The sequence below is a fragment of the Talpa europaea genome (assembly GCF_964194135.1).
Source record: "Talpa europaea genome assembly, chromosome: 12".
Lineage (NCBI taxonomy): Eukaryota > Metazoa > Chordata > Mammalia > Eulipotyphla > Talpidae > Talpa > Talpa europaea.
The window spans coordinates 7504218-7523825 of NC_140079.1; the positions used below are offsets into that span (position 1 = coordinate 7504218).

At 57.5% G+C, this 19608-nt stretch overlaps 1 protein-coding gene across 1 annotated transcript; it reads right to left on the bottom strand.

Moving 5' to 3' along the window:
• Positions 1-430: 430 nt before the first annotated feature.
• Positions 431-18022, bottom strand: ATP8B3 (ATPase phospholipid transporting 8B3; the record flags this gene model as incomplete). Its single annotated transcript, XM_084248620.1, has 26 exons — positions 431-895; positions 2169-2296; positions 2517-2655; positions 2831-3070; positions 3712-3795; positions 5753-5976; positions 6057-6429; positions 6708-6825; positions 7049-7124; positions 8244-8355; positions 8464-8628; positions 9026-9138; positions 9233-9421; positions 9776-9932; positions 11524-11764; positions 11842-12032; positions 12524-12612; positions 12927-13085; positions 13531-13613; positions 14039-14109; positions 14193-14265; positions 15222-15283; positions 15577-15675; positions 16697-16810; positions 17359-17450; positions 17974-18022. 26 exons carry the CDS (start codon positions 18020-18022, stop codon positions 431-433), a joined length of 3906 nt encoding a protein of 1301 aa, XP_084104746.1.
• Between the last annotated feature and the right edge of the window lie 1586 nt (positions 18023-19608).

Sequence of the window (19608 nt, forward strand, 5' to 3'; positions counted from 1 at the left end):
TTGACCTCTCTGAGCCTGGGGAGTCACCACCTTCTGGAGACGGGCAGCGCTTCTCTCTCTCTGGGCACACGTGTCTGGAGGCCAGCTGCCTCTGCCATCTGGGTTCCACCTCATGGCCTACTCCCTTGCAGATGATCCTCCCACCTCGCAGTTCCCACCAGAGATGGTTGCATCTCATGGGGAAGCACCACCACCCCTGTTTGGGGGGCTCCTTTTGCCAGATACATAGTCATGAAATCATCCAAAGGGACTCTCTTCTTAGGGGTGCTGGTGGACTCTGAGAGCTGTGCCTGACTCTCACAAGGTGGCAGCTGACTTTCTCTGCGCCAGGGGGGCTTCTCCAGGGAGGTCCGCTGGTCTCTTCTTGGTTGATGGTGACTCTTAGAAATCAGTGCGCGTGCCATAGTGGGGACTCCTGCGTCATCGTTGTTTATGCGTCTTCCTGCAAAGACCCAGATTGCCAGTCTGCAGTGGGGGGCAAGTTTTTGGAGATGGAGAATCTGTTTTCAAAATAAGAAAGGGACTGCGCTGTCACTGTCAGTGAGGAGGCAGCCCCGGAAGCAGGCTGCACCTCCTCGGGGAGCGCCAGCCCCCTGTGCCTGTGCTTCCTCCCCAGCCCCGACATCTTCCTGGAGCGCCTCCGTGGCAACTCATATTGGTTCCGTGGCAACTCATATTGGCTCGAGGGCAGCGGGTCCTCAAATGGCATCCTGTGGTCCACCAGGATGCTGTTGGCGCCCCCTGTCCTCCGCAGAATTGTGCCCTGAGTGATAAGGTCTGCGTAGCCCTCGCGGTGGGAGAAGGCGTAGCTGGAGCGCCGGGCATGCGATTCCCGCTGTAAATAGTGCGCAGGCTCCACCGTGAAGATCTCCTCGCTCGGGGCCTCCAGCTCCACCTACAGAGCAAAGTGGGGGGCAAGAGTCATCAGGCTCCCACCCGTGTTGACTGTTCTGGGGTCACCTGCCTCCCTCAGTGGGGGCCATTCCGAGCCCTTGGCCACTACTGATTGGCCAGGCCCCTCCCTAAGCAATCCCTAGAGTCTCCCTGGGATTTGGCTTTTATTAACCAACCAGAGTCCTTCTCTGGGACTTCACTCTAGGGCCTTGGGGACCTCAGGCAGCACAGAGGTGAGGCAGTCACCTCTCCAGCCTATGCTAGAAAGTGGCAGGTTTGTGGCTGTCTTACTCCACCACAGTATTTAATTCTGGGGTCCAACACAGCTGCAACCCACCTTTTGGTTATGTGGGTCAGTAAGCCCCCCCTTTTGCCATCTTAATTATTTTTAAGTGTACAGCTCAGTGGCATTAAGTACATTCACACTGTTGCACAGCATCCTCCTTCAAAACTTTCTCATCTTGGGGCTTCCCTGGTGGCGTGGGGTTAAGTCTCAGCACAATCACCATTACGGCCGGAGTTCCATCCCCAGCCAGGGAGCTACCCACAGGGTGCAGCAGACCTCTCCTGTCTCCCCACTGCTCCCCTCAGTGGATTTGCCTGTTCTGCTCCTGACTCTGTCTCTGTTGAATCCTCTCACCCCTGCACCTCTGGCCAACACCCCAGGTCTTCTGTGCAAAAAATAAAAACTTCTAAAAAAGCCTTTCTCATCTTCCCAAACTGAAGCTCTATCCCCATTAAATACTAACTCCCCGCCCCCAGCCCCTAGCACCATCATCTCCTTCCTGTCCCTGTGGCTGTGACTCCCCTACGGCCCTCCTGGGAGCGGGTCACACCGTGTGTGTCCTTTTGTGTCTGGCTTGTTTCACTGGCTTATGCCCACCAGGTCCATCCCCACTGTAGCTGTGTCAAGTTTCCTTCTTCTTCGAGGCTGAGTACTACTCCAGTATGCAGCTGGGCCACAGTGTGCTCATTCATCTTTGGATGGACACTTGTGTTATTTTTAAGTTCTTTCTTTTTTTGTAAACCCTTTCTGGGTAATTTCTATCATCTTGACCCCAACCCCCAGATGATGTGGGGCAGAAGTTTGACGGTGTCGGTACTGGAACGAGGCTGACCTTCCTAGCACTCAGTTGCCTGTATTCTAGGGACCATTATTTGGCCCGCTGAGGATCCTGGGTATGTCCCCACATCTCTTTGGAGTCCTTGTTCCCAGTGTAGACTCCAGTTGGCAGGATCCCAGGAATAAGTAGTAGGAGCCGGGGTTCCCTCACCTTAGGGCATGGCTTCTTGAGGGTTTGGTAGATGATGCGCAGGGCCAGCACCGGCAGGGTGTTTAAGGACACGTTCAACAGGATGACCAGCAGGATGAAGGGGTTGCCCAGCATGTTGCGGTTAGTGTCTGGTGACAGGGCAGGGTCACAGCACGGCCCCAAGACAGGGCCTTCCAGAACCTGCTCCGTGCCCCCCACACCACCCCCCTCCACACCAAGGGGGCCTTTGTGCAAATTCCCAAAGTGTAGCAACAGAGTGGAGGTCGAGAGAGGGCCCAAGTGAGGCCCAGACATGTGTGTGCCCCCGCCTCCAGGCCCACCACCCCATCCCCTGCTCAGGGGGCTCACACAGAAATGAGAAGGTCTTGGGGGAGATTCTGAAAAGCCAGAAGCTCTCGGTGACCCAGCTCATGACCACATAGGCGCACAGGCTGAGGAGGACGGCCAGCACAGACAGGACTGTCCAGTACTTGATGATGAGGATAACCTGGCCGGGGAGGGAGACGTCAACTGGGAGAGTAGCGAGCCCTAGAGGGGGGTGGGATGTCAAGACCCCGAACCACAAAGGCACCCGGTGAGGCCCTCAAGGCAGGGCCACTAGACCTCAGTGGCCCCTATGCCAGATGCCCAGGGTGGGGGTGTGATCCAGGGGCTCCGCCTACCTCCATGGTGATGGACAGCAGGCTCGACAGCGCCATGACGACTGCGAAAGACTGATAGTCGCTCAGGTTGGCATTCCAGGCCATGTCATCGTAGATCCACAAGGTCATGAAGAAGTTGACCAGGGAGGTGCATATGCCGTGGGCGATGGCTTGGAGAATGACCCTGTAGTTTAGGAGTTCGTCCTTCTGGCCCGCGATGTACAGCTCTGGCAGTTGCAGGCTCTGCTCTGCGCTCACGTCCTGGGAAGGGGCATGTGATGAGCTCTTGCAGGCAGGGAGAGCTAAGGCAGCCCAGGGGTGGCCCCTTCTGTGGCCACTTGCCACCTATGGCAAGTTGGATTTAAGTGGATGACGATAAAGTGGAATGGTGAGTCTGTAGGCAGGCTGCACAGCAATGCAAGTGTGCATGGCTGTTCCCAGTGCTCCAAATGAGCACTTACGGATGGTTGAGATGGTGAATTTTATGTTATTTGTATTTTATCACAATAAAAATCAAATTTTTTAATGGTGTGAAATGAGAAATCTGCTCCTTAGGTCAAGCCAGCCATGCTTTAAATGCCCCTCCTTAACCACATGGCCGGTGGCTCCCTCTCTGTACAGCATGGGTATGGAATATTTCCATCATCTGGAAAGTTCTACTCGACCACTCTAGTCAGGGTCACTTATCCAGGGTCTCTCAGAGCTGCGGGTGGGGTTACCAGGAGAACTGTCTCTTCTCACCCCCGATCCTAACTGTGAAGATGGGCAGACAGTGGGACAGGGACTTGGGGACTGGAGGCTCCCACAAAGGGTGGGGCTAGGCATGAGGGCGCCCTCCCTTCGGGTGGAGAGGCAGGGCCAGAGCAGAGAAGGGAGCACCTGCATCCTGGGGTGAGGCTCACCTGCTCCAAGAGCCCGATGGTGAAGACAGGCAGGGTGCTGTAGAGCAGATTGAAGAGTGCCAGGAACCAGCCCTCGTACAGGGGCTGAGAGGAGAGGGGAGGGAATGTGTCAGCTTCAAAGGCCAAAGACCAGCCACAGACACATCTTGGAGAGTCTACAGAGATGGCAACAGTGAAGACAGCGGCTCGTCTCCTGCACATTCTCACAACCGATTGCGACAGAGCGAAGTTAACAGCCCCTGAGGATAACTAGGTGATGGCAGCACCCAACTGGAGCCCTGATCCTGCAGACAGGGGCCAACGCCGACTGCAACTAATGCTCTTAACCAAAGACGCACGCGTCCCGGAGCGAGGCTCTGCCTGGGGCAGCCGGAGAACAACGCCCACCTGTGGCCTGGCCTCAGCTAAGACCTGTGCCCAGTCCTGCATCCAGCACTCAAGGGTAGCCTCGGGGTCAAGGCTGGTATGAGATTATTCAAGATATTTAGGCCAAGGAGTTGACCTAGGGCAAGGCTCACCATGGGCCCCACAGCACAGCAAGAAGTCTGAGTCCCTGATGCTCACTGCTTCCTGGCAGCAGTGACTACACCAAGCACTTAGATCCTGGTGCCTCTCTTGGAAGAAAAAAACAGAGGGCCTCCCTGGAGGCCTAGGGGTTAGTCTCAGTGCTATCAAGCTATCGGCAGCCACTGCAGCACGAGTTCCATCCATGGCCAGGGAGCTACCCACATGGCGCAGCAGACCTCTCCTGTCTCCCCACTGCTCCCCTCAGCAGTGTACTTTGGTCAGTCTGCCTGTTCGGCTCCCCGCTCTGTCTCTGGTGAATCCTCTCACCACCACCCCCTGGGCAACTCTGGCCTATACCCCTATGCAAAAATAAATAAATCTTTAAGAAAGGGGGCGAAAAGCAGAGGTCCTTACAGGAATAGTTAACCCCAGGGTTGGGGCAATGAAAGTCCAAATGAGCCCAGAATCTGTTGGTGCCAGAAAAGGATCATTTGCTCAGAGAACAGCAGACACGTGTCAGACAGGCAAACCGGGACAATTGGAGCAACAAAATAAAAGAACTGTCCACGCTGAGCTGAATAAATAATTGAATGAAGAAGTGAAGGAAAAGGAATAGTTCATCCTACAGAAGATTTCCAGCTGACAAATGCAGAGAGACAGAGCCGAGACAGCTGTTGGTCCCCGCAAAATCAGGACTGAGACCAAGAGGCCGCTCTCACCCCTGCTGTCCGATGTGCCGGGAGGCCTAGCCTGAAACCACGTATAACAAAGAAATGAAAGACACCCAGAAAGGGTGTACAAGGATCTCTCTTTGCAGATGGCACAAGGCTTTTTGCAGAAGATCAACAATCTAGTGAGAGAAGGTTACTAGAGACAACAAAGGCAATCAGTGGCATCGCAGGGCATGGGCTGGCATGAAAAATTAGTTGTGTTTCTATATCCCCACCCTGTGCAAAACCAACAGGGAACTAGGCTAATACATCCATTTACAGTAGCATCTCCAAGAATAAAATATCTAGAAATTGAAAAGCAAAGCAACAAACAATATAAATATGCATCTCTCGAAGCTGTTGGCACAATGCTCCCTCTCAAACGCCAGGCCCTCTCTAGTCATCCGTTTGCAGAAAAGTTCCTGAAACGAAGCGGAAATCACTGCCCTGAGACTTTTCTAAGGGTCCAGACAGCACATTGCCTTCACCATGATACTCTCCAGAGCCTTGAAATGGGGGATCCAGCCCCCACCCCCAAGTCTTATCTTCTCTCGCTGTTATCTTCCAGCCCTCCTCCCCGGAAGGAGTGACATCGAGACTATGTGCCCTGTACTTGCTTCAAAGCTCCAATACGCCAAATATCGCTGAAAATGCTAGCCTTGAGGGCTGGGCAGGTACCTTCCCCTCCCTTTTTCTGGATTCCACACCTCTATGAATAAAGCCACACAAAAATTATGCATTGTCCGAGACCCTGGGTAGGCCCCACCCCATGGAGACCCTCGGGAAGGACACCGCAGCCCCAGAGACAGCTCCCACCAGCATACCTGGGCACTGAAGCCACTGTAGAAAGCAAACCAGATATGCACCATCATGCAAGCTAGTGTCTTATAGATGAAATAACGCAGGAATTTGCAGACGCGCATGTAGGACCAACGTCCGTGCACCAGCAGCAGCCTCTGCAGGAAGCAGAACTGAGCCAGCACGTAGTCGCTGCTCTGGACAGCCTGCATGCCCTCCTGGCCGGCCAGCCCCACGCCGATGTCTGCAGCTGCGAGGACACACACAGCCTGTCGGTCCCAGCCTCCCGCCAGTGGGTCGCCCCCTCCAGCCCTGCAGCCCGGCACCCACTCTTGATCATGTTGACATCGTTGGCACCGTCCCCGATGGCTAGGGTCACCACTTTCTGGTACTTCTTAACCAGCGCCACCATCAAGGCCTTCTGCTTGGGGGTCACCCGGCAGCAGATGACCGCCTGGCACTTCAAGGCCAGGCTGACAAAAGCCCGTTCCCGCTGCACCTCGAGCTTCTCGCTGGTGTTGGATTCCTGGTCATGAGGTGCCAGCCTCGTGTTCCTCCGCTGCAGTCCAAGGATCTGCCATACCAGGGACACCCGCTGGGTCTGCTGGAAGTCTGCCTTCTGCTCCCCGGGCTCCTCCCAGCTCTCGTCCATGTTGTGGGCCAGGACCCTGGGCTCCTTGCGCAGGGACAGGAACAGCTGGTCCTGGCCGGCAGGGATGGCAACATGGGGGAGGCACATCACTCTGCCTGCACCCCTTCCCTCTAGGAACAAACCCCCAAGCTGACACCCGCCCCAGGCCTCCTGTCCCAACCCTGCAGGACTTGATGGCGCCCTCCCTCCTTCCAGTCCCTCTGAGAACAATCTCTTGACTTAGCTGGGGCCCTTTTGGTGGCAGGGGGTCCCCACCCCCAGACTGATGCTCCTCCCAGCCCCCTCTGAAGTACCAGAGACCCTGCCCTGGGCCCTGAGCTGGCACTGACCAGTAAATCCCCGTTAATGACCATGGCCATCTTGACCTTTGGCAAGATTTTGTTGTCCAGATGTCCCGTCGTCTTCTGCAGGTTGTTGTTGCTCTCCCAGTAGGTCTCCAGGATGCGACTGCGGGGGACCCAAGGGGGGTCAGGCACAGCCTTTCTCCAGCCCTCCCCCCGTTATGCCTTGTTTCCCCATCCATCTTGGAGTGGGAGGTAGGCCTCTGGGCATCTGGTTGGGTACAGGCTAAGGGCACTCTGCAGATCCCCAGGGGTAGCATCTCCGCCAGGGGTAGCATCTCCGCCAGGGGTAGCATCTCCCCACCCCACATGCAAGCCCACCACCTTACACTATCTCCTTCTCCTCCAGAATGAGCATGTTCTCGGAGAGCAGATGGCAAGCAAAGCCTATGTTCACAGCTGTCTCTGCAAACCAGACAGGCTCAGTCCCCCACAGCAGCGCCCCCTGGTGGCCGCACCCGCCCTGCCACTAGACTCAGACCCCCACCAATCACTAGCCTGCCCTGCCCCGGCCACTGGCCACTGGCCACTGTGATGGACCCGAGGACGACATGTGGCCCAGGCTGGCCAATGGGAGCCGGACCTGAGACTCTGGCGGCAGCTCTGAGCAAGGGCCCTTCTCTCTAGGAGGACACATCACATGTCCCATGCTTGGGGCCAGCTGGTAAGTTTAGTGACCCACAAAAATGATTTATTTCCTTTAAAATCATCAGAAGCGGGTCTCCCCGGTGGCACAGTGGGTTGAGCACAGCACTGTGAAGTGGTCCGCAGCCTCTGCAGCGCGGGTTCCATTCCCGGCCGGCCAGGGAGCTACCCACATGGCGCAGCAGACCTCTCCTGTCTCGCCAGCTGCTCCCCTCAGCAGTGTATTTCGGTCATCTCCCTGTTCTGCTCCCCACTCTGTCTCTGGTGAATCCACTCACCCCCCCATACCTCTGGCCTGTACCCCAGCTCTTGTACAAAAATAAATAAATCTTAAAAAAAAAATAAAATCATCAGAAGAAGAGGAAGGTGAAGAGAGTCCAGTCTAGTTTCTCTTTATTTGGACAAAACTGTAAAATGCAATTTTAAATATTGGGGGGGGGGTAGGGTTCTAGGACAGAAGTCCTAATGCAGCCCTGTGGGCACCCAGGTATAGTGGGGTCTCCAAGAACATGTAGGGGGATTGATTTGGGAGAGTCAGGGCTCCAGGGGCAAAAGACCTGAGGCTCCTGTGTCTCTGGGCCACCTCAGTTAGGGGACCTGAGCTCCCTGGGCCCCACAGTGCTCACCTGTCACTGAGGGGTAACAAAGACCCTTGCTCATGTGCCAGATGCCCAGGAAGCACTCAGCACAGCACCAGCCCAAAGGGATACGGTGTGGGGGACCGAGGCCTTCTTAGTTGTTACTGCTCCTCTCTCCCCAGGAACAATCAGGAGGGCGGTGCTGTCTCCGGACATTCTGATACTGGTCTCCCTGGCGGCCGTGAGCAATCTGCCCCCTGCATCCCCTTCTCACGCTGGGTGCAGCCGCCCTGGGACCCACCTTGCTTATCCCCTGTGAGTACCCATATTTTGATGTTCCCTTGCTTGAGACACTGGATGGTCTCAGGGACGCCATCCTGGAGTTTGTCCTCGATGGCTGTGGCTCCCAGCAACTAGGGGGGAGGGGCAGGGAAAGACTGAGCAGGGACCCGGCTGGCAGGGTGGACCTCCCAGGGCTGGAGCTGGGGTGCTGGCGCCCCTCCCGTCCTTGCTCCGCTCACCTGGAGGTCCCGCTCCATCTCCTCATACACTTGGTGCAGGGCCTGGGCCCGGTTGTGCAGCAGGATGCTGGCCTCCTGGTGCCGCTGGTGCCAGTCCTCGTAAGTTTCCTCGTCCACCTTCTTGTAGGCCAGGCACAGTGTCCTCAGGGTCTCCTGGGCAAAGGACTGGGGACACACCAGCCTGTCACCGCCCTGCCTCCCCCCCACTACTCCGGCTGCTGCCCTTCTCCCTCTGCCTGGACCCGCAGGCCTTGCCCGTCTGACAGCCGCCCCCCCCCCCAACACCCTCGCTGCCCTTTGCCACGGCCTACACTCAACCAGAAGGGGTCCTTGGTAAAAGTACAGCTTCCTCCAGCCCCTGGTGGTGAGGGCATGGCGGGGGCAGGGGGCGCTGTGCTGTGCATAACCTGGTCCACTGTGCATGGCCACCCTGGCGCCTGCAGCCATTTCTCTGCGCCGTCTCCTCTTCCACTCCCTCTTCCACCTGTCCCTGCCCTTCCGCCCTCCCCTTCCTCAAGGCTTCATTCTCTGTCCTCCTGCCTCCCCTTCCGCAGGGACTCACAGCCAAGGCCTCCTCTGTGGTCCACTCCATCTCCCCTTTCTTGCACAAGCGCTCAAAGATGACGGTGTCAGCGCCCTTGGTGTAGAGGTAGATGGCGCCCTCGGGGTTGCGGACTGTGGAGGGAAAAGCCCAACTGCCCGCTTGTGCTCTGGTTCTACCCCCCCCCCACCCGGGGGCGGAGAAACGGGGCAGGAGTCAGAGGCGCACCCAGCACTGACATCCGCTTTCGTTTGCTGTTGAAGTCCATCATGGCCAGGACCTTGTACACCCGCTCCTTGCCCAGCTCCATCACTGTGATGCTGTCCTGGGTGCGGGACAGGAACACGTAGCCAAAATTCCGGGCTGCTGTGACCAGCGCCTCCTCATCCGGGGAAGCTGCCTGGTACAACAGCTGGTCTGTCGAGGGAATGGAAGATGCGCTGGGGGTGGGGCCAGGCGCACACACTGGGAGCTGGTGCTGGGCACAGTGCCACCCACTTGTGGCAGACCTTGGCCTCATCGCCAAAGCACCTGAGAGCAAACGGGCAGAGCAGGGGCTCATCAAGTAGTCATGGCATGATGGTCTGTTGTTCCTGGACAACCTCTAAGCCCAGCAAAGGCAGGTGGATACTTGGAGCGCAGTCTAGATGATGTCCCCTTCCCCGCTTGCCACCAGGTCTAAGGCCCCTCCAGTCCAGGAGGGGGTGTGGGACATGGGCCGGGATCCCCTCTACAGTGGGGAAGAGGAGGGGGCAGCCCACTGTGACTCACTGCACTTCTCCTGCACCATCACAGTGTGGCAGATGGCCAGCAAGCGCCAGAACTCCTGCACCATCTTGTCCTTCTTGCTTTGCACAGCATGCAGGAGCTCAGCATTGTAGAAGAGCAACTTCCCATCAGCAAATTTGTTCCAGAGGTAGGGGTTCACCTGGGGAAAGGATAGGGGGATGAGCCAGCTCTGGATTGGTCACTGCCCATGCCGTTCCCCTAACCATCAGTGCTGCAGGGCGACCGGGACTCACCATGTATGAGGACTTCTCGTCTGGACCTAGGGAAAGACTCTGCTTCAGGCCTCAGCTCCCTGGGATCCACATGGGGTCCTGCAGCCCCTGCCCCGCTCCCATGGTCAGACTTCCTGACGCGGTCACCTTTAGCCAGATAAGCCAGACCTGACATCGCAAACCACCGAGGACCCTCTATACAAAAAAGCAAACGGCATGGCCGCATCCTGTTGCGTGGAGGTCTCGGAGGGGCAGATGGAGTGGGAACCAGCCTGGGAAATACATCCCGTTTGCCCTCCTGTGCTGTCTTTTTAGAAGTTGAACTTGGCTGCCTACTTCAAAATTTAGGTGACTCCACATATTAATCTGGTTCCGTAGCACTTGTAGAAACAGCAGAAGACCTAGCCTGGTGTTGACGCTGCTTTGCCACACACCCCACTGCTCCCTGGCTGAGGGTCGGTGGGACTAGCCCATTTTGGCTTCCAGCACCGATGATGGCCAACTACACCAGGCATTTGCTAGGTTGGCTGTCAGTGGGCAAATGTCATAGTGTGTGAGGACATGAACTTCAGTGGTCCAGCCACCAGCCGCCTCGGCTGCGTGGTGGAGACTGTTGGGCCCCCGTCACATGTGTAGGCTGCAGTTGAGCAAAACCTCATTAAGCAGCACGTGGCTGACTGGAAACTAGGCCGGGGCTGGCAAACTACAGGCCGGCAAACTGTGGCCACACACAGGCTGCAAACTAAGGGTGGTTTCTACATTTCCAGATGGTGGGGAGGGGAGAGTGCCAGAATATTACCCTGAGATATGTGAAAATGCTATGAAATTCAAAAAGAGTGTCCCTTGGGCCTCCTTGGTGGCGCAGGCGGTTGAGCGCAGTGCTGTGAAGCAGTCCACAGCCTCTGCAGCGCCAGTTTGATCCCCGCCAGCCGTGGAGATGCCCACATGGCAAGCAGACCTCTCCTGTCTCGCCCGCTGCTCCCCTCAGCAGTGTATTTCTGTCGTCTGCCTGTTCTGCTCCCTGTTCTGTCTCTGGTGAATCCTCTCACCCTCCCGTGCCCGTGGCCTGTATACCAGCTCTTGTACAAAAATAAATAAATCTTAAAAAAAATGAGTGTCCGCAGTCAAGGTCTGCGAAGACGAAAAGAAAAATACTACTTTCTGTGACATGTGAAGATGTTAGGAATTTCAGATCTCAGCATCCACAAAGAGGTTTGTGAAAGTTAGAAAGAATACTATTTCATGACACATGAAAATGGCATGAAATCTGAAATTCAGCATCCACAAATAAAGGGGTGTTGGCCAGCTGCTCCCTTGTGGACACAGGGTGAGCCGTCTCGACAGAGACCACGGCCCAAGAGGCTTCGCAGCTAACAAGAGGGCACCATGGGAATCAAGTTTGGGCTGGGGGTGCTGGATATGGGGTGAACTTGAGGCCAAGTTAGACACCCATTGAGATCTTAGGGCATAGCGCCCCTAAGGCCAGCCGCTGCTAGGGGAAGAACTGGGCAGCCCCAAGGAGGAAGGGGCTGAGCGGAGTGCGGTCCCACCGTAGACTAGGCCATTGATGCAGCACTTCTTGAAGGTCATGATGTTCTGGGTGAGGGTACCGGTCTTGTCGGAGAAGATGTACTCCACCTGGCCCAGCTGGTCGTTGAGGCTGGTGCTGCGGGCCATGGCGGGTAGGTCTTTCGGTTCATAGTACATCTGCGCGTCCCAGTTAATGAAGATGCTGTTCCCCAGGTAGATGAATTCGGCGCTGCAAACACATATCAGTCACAGGCTGGCCCCTGCCAGGCTTCTCCGTGGGGCATGGCTCGGGGTGAGGGGGCTTACATGATGAACATGGCCATGGGCACCATGGCACTGAGCAGGATGAGGAAGCCCCAGAAGATGAGGAAAGACTCCATGAGCGCACTGTGGGTGTGCTCGTAGGGTAGGTAGTAGTGCTTGTCCCTGAACTCTTGGATCTGGAATCTGAAGCCCAAGGTCAATGCCATGGAGACCAGCACCAGGCACAGGAAAATCTGTACCACAGACGGGAGGGCGGACCATGTGGGGGAGGCCCAAGGTGGCACCAAGGACACCCCAGGGACTCACCAACGGGGACACATTCAGTGTGACAAAGCAAATGTGGGGGTGGGAAGCCCCCAGCCCCAACTCTGCTTTGTGATTGCTGTTTTTGAAACAATAATTACAGTGACCAAAAAAGATAAAGCTCATTGGGTAAAAAGTTAAGGAGCGTTAAAGGTCAATGGAAGACGGGTGAGCATTTTATTATTTGCCATGGGCTTGGAAAAAGCCAAGATCAAAATTGATTTTGTAAGACATTTTTTAAAATTGTTATTTCAAGAACAGATTCTCTGGCTCACCGACCCACCCGGAAGATCAGGCCGCACGTTTTGCAGAGGAGAGACACCGTGAGGCCTGGAGAGGGAGCCCAGGCTCTGTCTGTGGGGCGGGACCCTCCTCCCTCCTCCCTCACCTCCACCCCAGGCCAGGGGTCTGGACAGCTCACCACGAGCACCAGCCTGTTCACCAGGAGATCGATCTTGGTTCTCTTCAGGTGGAACTTGCCACAGTTCTTCATGATCTTTGTGTCAAAACCTGCAGGATTCGCATCTTTCCATCCACCCCCTGGTCTGCCCATCCATCCATTCACGGATCCACTTGCCCACCCTCATCCATCTGTCTACCTGCCCATCTGCATACAAGCACCCCACTTTTCCAGCCACAACAAGGGAGCTGGCCCAGGATGTCCATTTCCACAGTTTCAGAACCCAGGATCTAGAGACCAAGCGGGAGCCCCCTATCACCAAGCAAACAGGCGGGAGCCAGGCCTGGTTTTGTGATCCCGCCGTGGGCGTCAGGACTTCTCCCCCCACCAGGCCAGCCCGTGGCCGGGGCGCGGGCAGCGGTACCAGCGTAGATGACCATTCCGTAACAGGTGTCCGTGTTGCGGATCTTGCAGCCACGCAGAAGGATGTTACCACTGTCCAGCGGGTATTTCTTGCCCTTCCACTCCAAGCAGCCCACAAAATGGTGCATCCGGCTGTTGGGCTCCTCACATACTACCTTGCCTGTGGGCGACGGGCAGTCAGAGGGCCAAGGGCGTGGCTGGGTTCTGCACCCCTCTTCCATGCAGGGTTGGGAATGGGACTCGGGAGATGTTCCTGCCACCCTCCAGCTCACGCCACCTTTGCAGGCCTGGCTTTGCCCCAAGCCTGGCTTGCTGGCTCCTCTGCCACACAGCCTCTCCCAGGAGCACCGGCGAGGACCCCTTCTCCATGCCCCTGCACACACTGTTCCCAGCGCCAGGACTCACTCCTCCGGGAAGCCCTTCCTGATCCTCCCCACCCTCCACCACGCTGGTCAAAGCTATCCTGACTCCAAAGGCCAGAGAATGAACAAGATCAACGGGTGACACGTGACCGTGCCTGCCACCCCGCACCCAGTTTCATCCGCTTCCCAAACCCAGCACAGCAGGGCGTGGAGGGGCAGACAGGGGGCCCCCAACACACTCACCTTGGAAGGACGCCATCTTCCTCAGACTGGTCAGCTCATGGTGGGTGACCAGCGGGGCCTGTCTAAACTTCAAGTTGGTCTCCCTGGTAAGGAGAAGAGGGGTGAGGTCACAGGTAGGCAGACAGCCCTTGGGCAAGGCACCCCCAAATCCCTTCCATAGTCATTTGAATATTTTCTCCAAGCACCTACTGCATGCCAGCTGCCAACCAGGGGGCTGAGGACGAGAGGGCCTTGCCCATGGACACTGGGCTTCGGCGAAAGGGCTGAGGCCCGATCCTAGGCCTGTGGCGTTCAGGGGAGTGCCTGGCACATGAGAGCCTCCAGAAAGGCTATGCAAAGAAAGCGCATCTCTTGCTCTGGTTCAATCTTGCCACCATTGCTGACTTACAGGTGCCCCATAAAATGCCCATGGGGTGAATAACCAAAATATCCAAGTCAGCTTGGGGAGCTCCCTCCGGCAACTGGGGAAGCCCCCCAGGCTAGGCCCACAAAATGATGACTAACTCACCCATCAATGTCAGCTGTCTCCACATAGCACAAGCTGCTGGGCTCTGTGCTGGTCAGCAACAGCAGGTCAGCCTGGGGGCGTCGGGAGGGAACTGCATTGAGGGGGCTGGAAGGACAAGCAGGCAGGCCGCCCAGAGAGGGGCTGCCCAGCTCACCGGGACAATGCTGTCCTTGTGGAGACAGACCACGTCCCCCACACAGATGTTCGTCCACTTCCTCCACAGGAACCTGCAGGACAGGAAGGGCAGCGGGCAGGAGGGCGCTGAGGTATAGCCTCAGAACCCCGGCCCCTGTGCCCGCCCCCAGCTGAAACAGCAGGATACACAGACATGCCTATATGGTGCTTTGGGGACTCAGTTCCCAAAGGGGTGTCACAGGCTCCTCTCACACTCTCCCTGCCCTCGCCTTTGGCTGAACCCTCTGCTCTGCAAGGGCTAACAATCAGATTCTGTATTACAACCCCCGCCCCCGCCAGGGAAACAACAGGGCACCTAAGAAATGTTGAACTGGGGGCCTCCCTGGTGGCTCAAGGGGCTAAGATGCAGCACTATAATCTGCAGCCACTGCAGCATGAGTTTGATCCCCAGCTAGGGAGCTACCCACATGGCGCAGCAGACCTCTCCTGTCTCCCCGCTGCTCCCCTCAGCAGTGTGTTTCAGTGGATCCGCCTGTTCTGTTCCCCACTCTGTCTCTGGTGAGTCCTCTCACTCCCCGCACCTCTGTACCCCAGTTCTTATATGCATAAATAAATAAATCTTTAAAAAAGAAAAGAAGGGCCTCCCCTGGTGGCGCAGCGGTTGAGCACTGGGCTGTGAAGCTGCCCGCAGCCTCTGCAGCGCCGGTTCGATCCCCGGCCACCAGGCGAGGGTCCCACATGGCGCGCAGACCTCTCCTGCCGCCCGCTGCTCCCCTCAGCAGTGTATTTCGTCAGTCTGCCTGTTCTGTTCCCCGCTCTGGCTCTGGTGGATCTCTCACCCTCCCAAGCTTCTGACTGTACCCAGTGCTTGTGTAAATAAATAAATCTTTAAAAAAAAAAAGAGAGAAGAAATGTTGACCTGCCTCCCTGTCAGACCAACCCAGTGCACCCGGCAGTGAGGAAGGGCCTGACACTCTGCAGGCAGCCCCCCGGTATGTCTGACCCCATTGGGTGCACTTGCCGTGTGGCTCCCCAGCCACAGCCTCACCTCTTCCCCAGCAGGATCTGGCAGGGCCTGTTGTTGATGATTTTGTCGTTCCTGTGTCGCCCCTGCACCAACAGGGGTGGAGTCAGAGAGATGGCGCTGCCCCCACAATTCCCAGGTAATGCAGGTGGTCCTGACCCCCCAGCCAGTCCACAACCCATAGCTGAGTCTGTCCAGGGACCCCCCCTGGGGGGCGTTGCCTCTGGGCCACTGTCACCAGCAAGAGGACAGGCTCCAGCAGCCACACAATGTAGCTGGGCACAGCCATTCACAATGACCTCCAACGGCCCAGCACCCCCCCAAAAGCCAAGGTCCCAAGGACACTACCCTGACAGCCCCCCTCCCCGCCCCCACTTACTATGTCATCCATCAGGTCTCGGGTCGCTCTGATGACGAGGAGGCAGATGAATGGAGCAAAGAGTGTGAACCAGGGCAGCGTGGAGATCTCGGGGAAGCCCTGTCATAGAGTCTGGGTCACACCAGCCTGCAGGGCAGCCCCATCCTCCCACCCAGCCCCCTGTATCCTGCGCCCACTTGGCCCTGGCTCCAGCAACTTCGTCCCATCAGCCTAAGGACATTGTCCCTCTAGGTTCCCCTCAATGCCCAGAACATTCCCTCACACAATGTCTCCCTCCCCGGCAAGATTCCTTTCACCTCCTCGGGAAGCCCTCCCCACCATAAGCTTGTGCGTCCTCAGGGCCTGGCTCTCTGCCTCCCCCTGAAGCCCGCCCCTACCCCTCCTGCTCTCCTTCCACTGCAGTGCGCCCTTCAGGTCTGCGCTCCAGCCTGGGCAGCAGGCCCTGCCTATCACTGGCCCTCACCACACAGTCTCATGAAAGCCATCCTCACCATCCTCTGAGCCACCTGAAGGCAGTGTCAGGGCCACTGGTGGGTCCCTAATACCTATCCTAGAACCTGCACACAGTAGGTACTCAAGAGATCTGTGGATAAAGCCGAGTCTCTCACTGTACTCAGAACGGAAAGGAGAGGCTGGGCAGGGGCAGGTGCTCTGGACACTGGCTATCGCTGACAGAGCAGGGGGCCTGGACCAGATGCCGGCCCCTGCCCTGCACCACGCTGCCCCAGTGCTGTGAAACGCCCAGTGGTCCTGAGGACACGCTCCATTCCTTCTTTCTCCTTGTCCTTTGGGGCCAGTTCATTGGGCTGAGGCCAAGGACATCATGCAGCTAAAGCCACTCATCCTGGGGAGGGGCCCTGCCCTCCTTAGACTTGCAGAGGAGCCACCCATGAACCCAACACATGTTGAGCACCCCTGTGTGCCAGGGCCTGGGCTGGGCAGAAGACTATCAGCAAGGAGGGTGCATCCAGTATCTGAGGGAGTGGATGCTGATCACACTGATGAACACCCGCTGAATGCTCCCTGAGATGAAGGTGGTCAGGGAGGGCTTCCCAGAGGAGGTGACACAGGAGTGGGAGGTGCAGGAGTTAACTCCTGGGGCTGCCCCCACTTGGCCTACCTGGAGGATGATGATCATGAGGAAGTAGAAGTTGGATATGTGGTGGAACTGCTCGTACAGGTTCAGGGGCAGGAAGGAGAAGATGTTGTACTTTGCCGTGTGGATGATGTTGGTCTGGAAGGACAGCCAGCAGGCCTGGGGGCACTGCCCAAGCCAGGGCACCCCACCGCTTGACCAGCCCCAGGCCGGCCTCACCCCACCCTCTGCACAGCACCAGCATCGAGTGTCTACTGACTGCACGGCCTCGGTCAGTGTTACCGAGCAGCTGCCGAATGCAAGGGCTGGAGCCTCGCACTGAGTGTCTGCTGGCTGCAAAGATTCACGCAGCCAGGTTGCGACGCCAGGATTTCTCAAAATGAGATACGCAAGTGGATTTCAGGGAATATCCAGTGAACACAACATACTTTAAAGGTCACGTGCTAACTTATTTTAAAGCCAACAGGGGGGAGGAACTGATTCAAAGAGACATGGGAAACCAGTCTCAAACAGACGATTCAGTTAGAAGGGGCACAACAGTTCTCATGGTTATAATCAAAATGTCAAGCTGATATGAGCACAGGAAGCACTCACGTAGCCCCCAAACGAGCTCCTGCAGGTTTATCCCAACAGCTCTGCTGGGGGAGGTGCTCAACCCCAGCAGGTTGGGGGGCAGGAGCACCCACCTTGTATTTCTTCCTCTGCCAGCACAGAAAGACCTTCTCCTTGAACTGACTGTTGTAGGCCCGGTCGTTGGCCTTCACCTCCCAGGTGAATGCTGAAGCCAGAGAAGGGCGGGTACTGTACGGGGCCCAGCACAAACACTGGCTAACAACACCCCAGAGGAAGGCTGATGGGCCCTGCAGGGACCCAGACCCTGGAGGCTGCTGGCTGTGGCTGGGCGCATTGGAGCCTATAAACAAACTGGAAGGTCCTCCTGGCCCTGCACACAGGGGCTGGTGGAGCTGAAGAGCAGTCCCTGGACCCCCCACTCACTCCACATCTGAGCTGTGGACCGGCCTCCCCCTCAGAACAGGCCGTAGGGAACCCGCTCACACCCATCCTTTCTACAGAGGCCTCTAGCTGAGGTGCAGCAATGGCCGGCCAGGGTGACACAGCCATGTCTGGCCGCGAAACCCGAGTCTACCTTCAGTCACAGGGGTTGGGACTACTTGCTAGGCCTGTTGAATGTGCTTGGAGGATGGTCTCCCTGATCCCTCCCACCTCAGCTTCTGTAAGGCCCCACTCGCTGACTCTCCCTTGGAGGTCCATGCTCCCTGCCCGGGCACCAGGGCATGCACCTGAGTTCTTCTCTTCCTCAAAGTCTTCCTGGTGGGCAAGACTGCCCATGCTGGTTGGGCTGTGGGGAAGAAAGGCCCAAGTCACACCTGTGCTTCTCCCTGGCCAGGCATTGTCCATGACTTTGCCCTCAAGGAACACACAGCCTGGGATTGACCTTCTCTAAAATGACACCTCCCCATGTCCATTTGCTGTCCCTTCCCTGGGCTTGGAAGGCTCAGCCACCAGCTATTTGTTCTTCCCTAGACATCCTCTGGCTTGGCAGTTTCCAGGGTGATCCTTAAACCTGCAGCAGCCTCCCATGAAACAGTCCCCCCAGCTGGCAACATGAGGCTGCCTCACCTGCCACCCATTATAGTGATCCACTCAGAATGAAGGATTCTACCTTTAGCCACTGCTCCTGACCCCCAAGGTGGCCCATAGTCCAAGCCCCCATGTCCCCAGTTCCTCTTCTGAGGTGACAAAACCCACCTCCTCCAGGGGCTCCACGCTGCTCCCTCCTGTCGCAATCCCCACCCAGCACACAATGCCCAATCCGGTTAGGTGCTCTATGTTTGCTGACTAAATAGGGCCCCGGGGCGCAGGCATATTTCCTAAGCATGTAGCAGGAGTCCAAGCTACCTTGAGGGCTGAGCGTGGTCTGGGGGCAGCAAACGGTGATGGGAGAGATGGAGGCAGATACCAGGCCTTTCTCAGAGCCTGGAACCTTCCCACCATTCACTCCTAGTCCTTAGATGCCAGGAACTAGAGTCTCAGGAGGGGTCACTGGTCTGGCCCCTGCAAACCATGCTTGACCAGCAGTGCTGGAAATGACAACCCCACCCCACCCCACCCCGGCCCCCACAGCACTCAGGGCCTCCTTCATCTCCAAGCCCTTGGTCTGCTGTTCCCCCTGCCAGGAACACCCTTCCCACATGCTGCTCAGGCCCTCCTCACCATTTGGGTTTCAGTTTATACTTCTCAGACCGTCCAGGCTTGTTGGGATGCTTCCTCTGAGCTCCCCCTCTGCCTGTGGTGTCCCCCATCCCAGTTCTGATCACCTTCTCTCGGCGGCTTCTCTCCCTGTCTGGACCATCAGCAGAAGCACCGAGGGCTTTAAACTGCCGGCCTGAGTCATGGGGCCCCGGGGGAGGCCTGGCACGGAGCCAGCTCTGGAGCTCCTGGGAGCCGAGCAGGGCCCGGGGCCCCTTCGGCAGGTGAGGAAAACTGAGGCTCAGTTCAGTTGAACGGGGCTTAGCCAGTGGGGCCGAGAAGGGGCTACCGGGGTACGTGTGGGGTTGACGGGGTGCTGAGATGGCCGGAATCCACGCAGAGTTTACTGGGGGCAGGTCACGACCCCCGGAGCGCTCGCCCACCTTCCTCTCCCCTCAGCTCACCACGACGCCCATGAACGCCGGAGCCTGCGCAGCCCCGGAGGCAGGGCCCGGGGTTGGAAGCCCGGCCTCCCCGGCGGGGCGCCCGGATCCCCGACACTGGGCACTGCCGTCGCCCGGCCCCGGCCCCGGCCCGCGCGAACCTCTGGGGCGCGGCCGCCGCGACCTCCCGCCCCCAGGCCCGCCGGGTCCGGAGGGAGGCGCGGGCGCCGGGACGCACGGCCGCCGGAGGTCTCGGCTCACCTGCCGGCCGGGCCCGGCGGC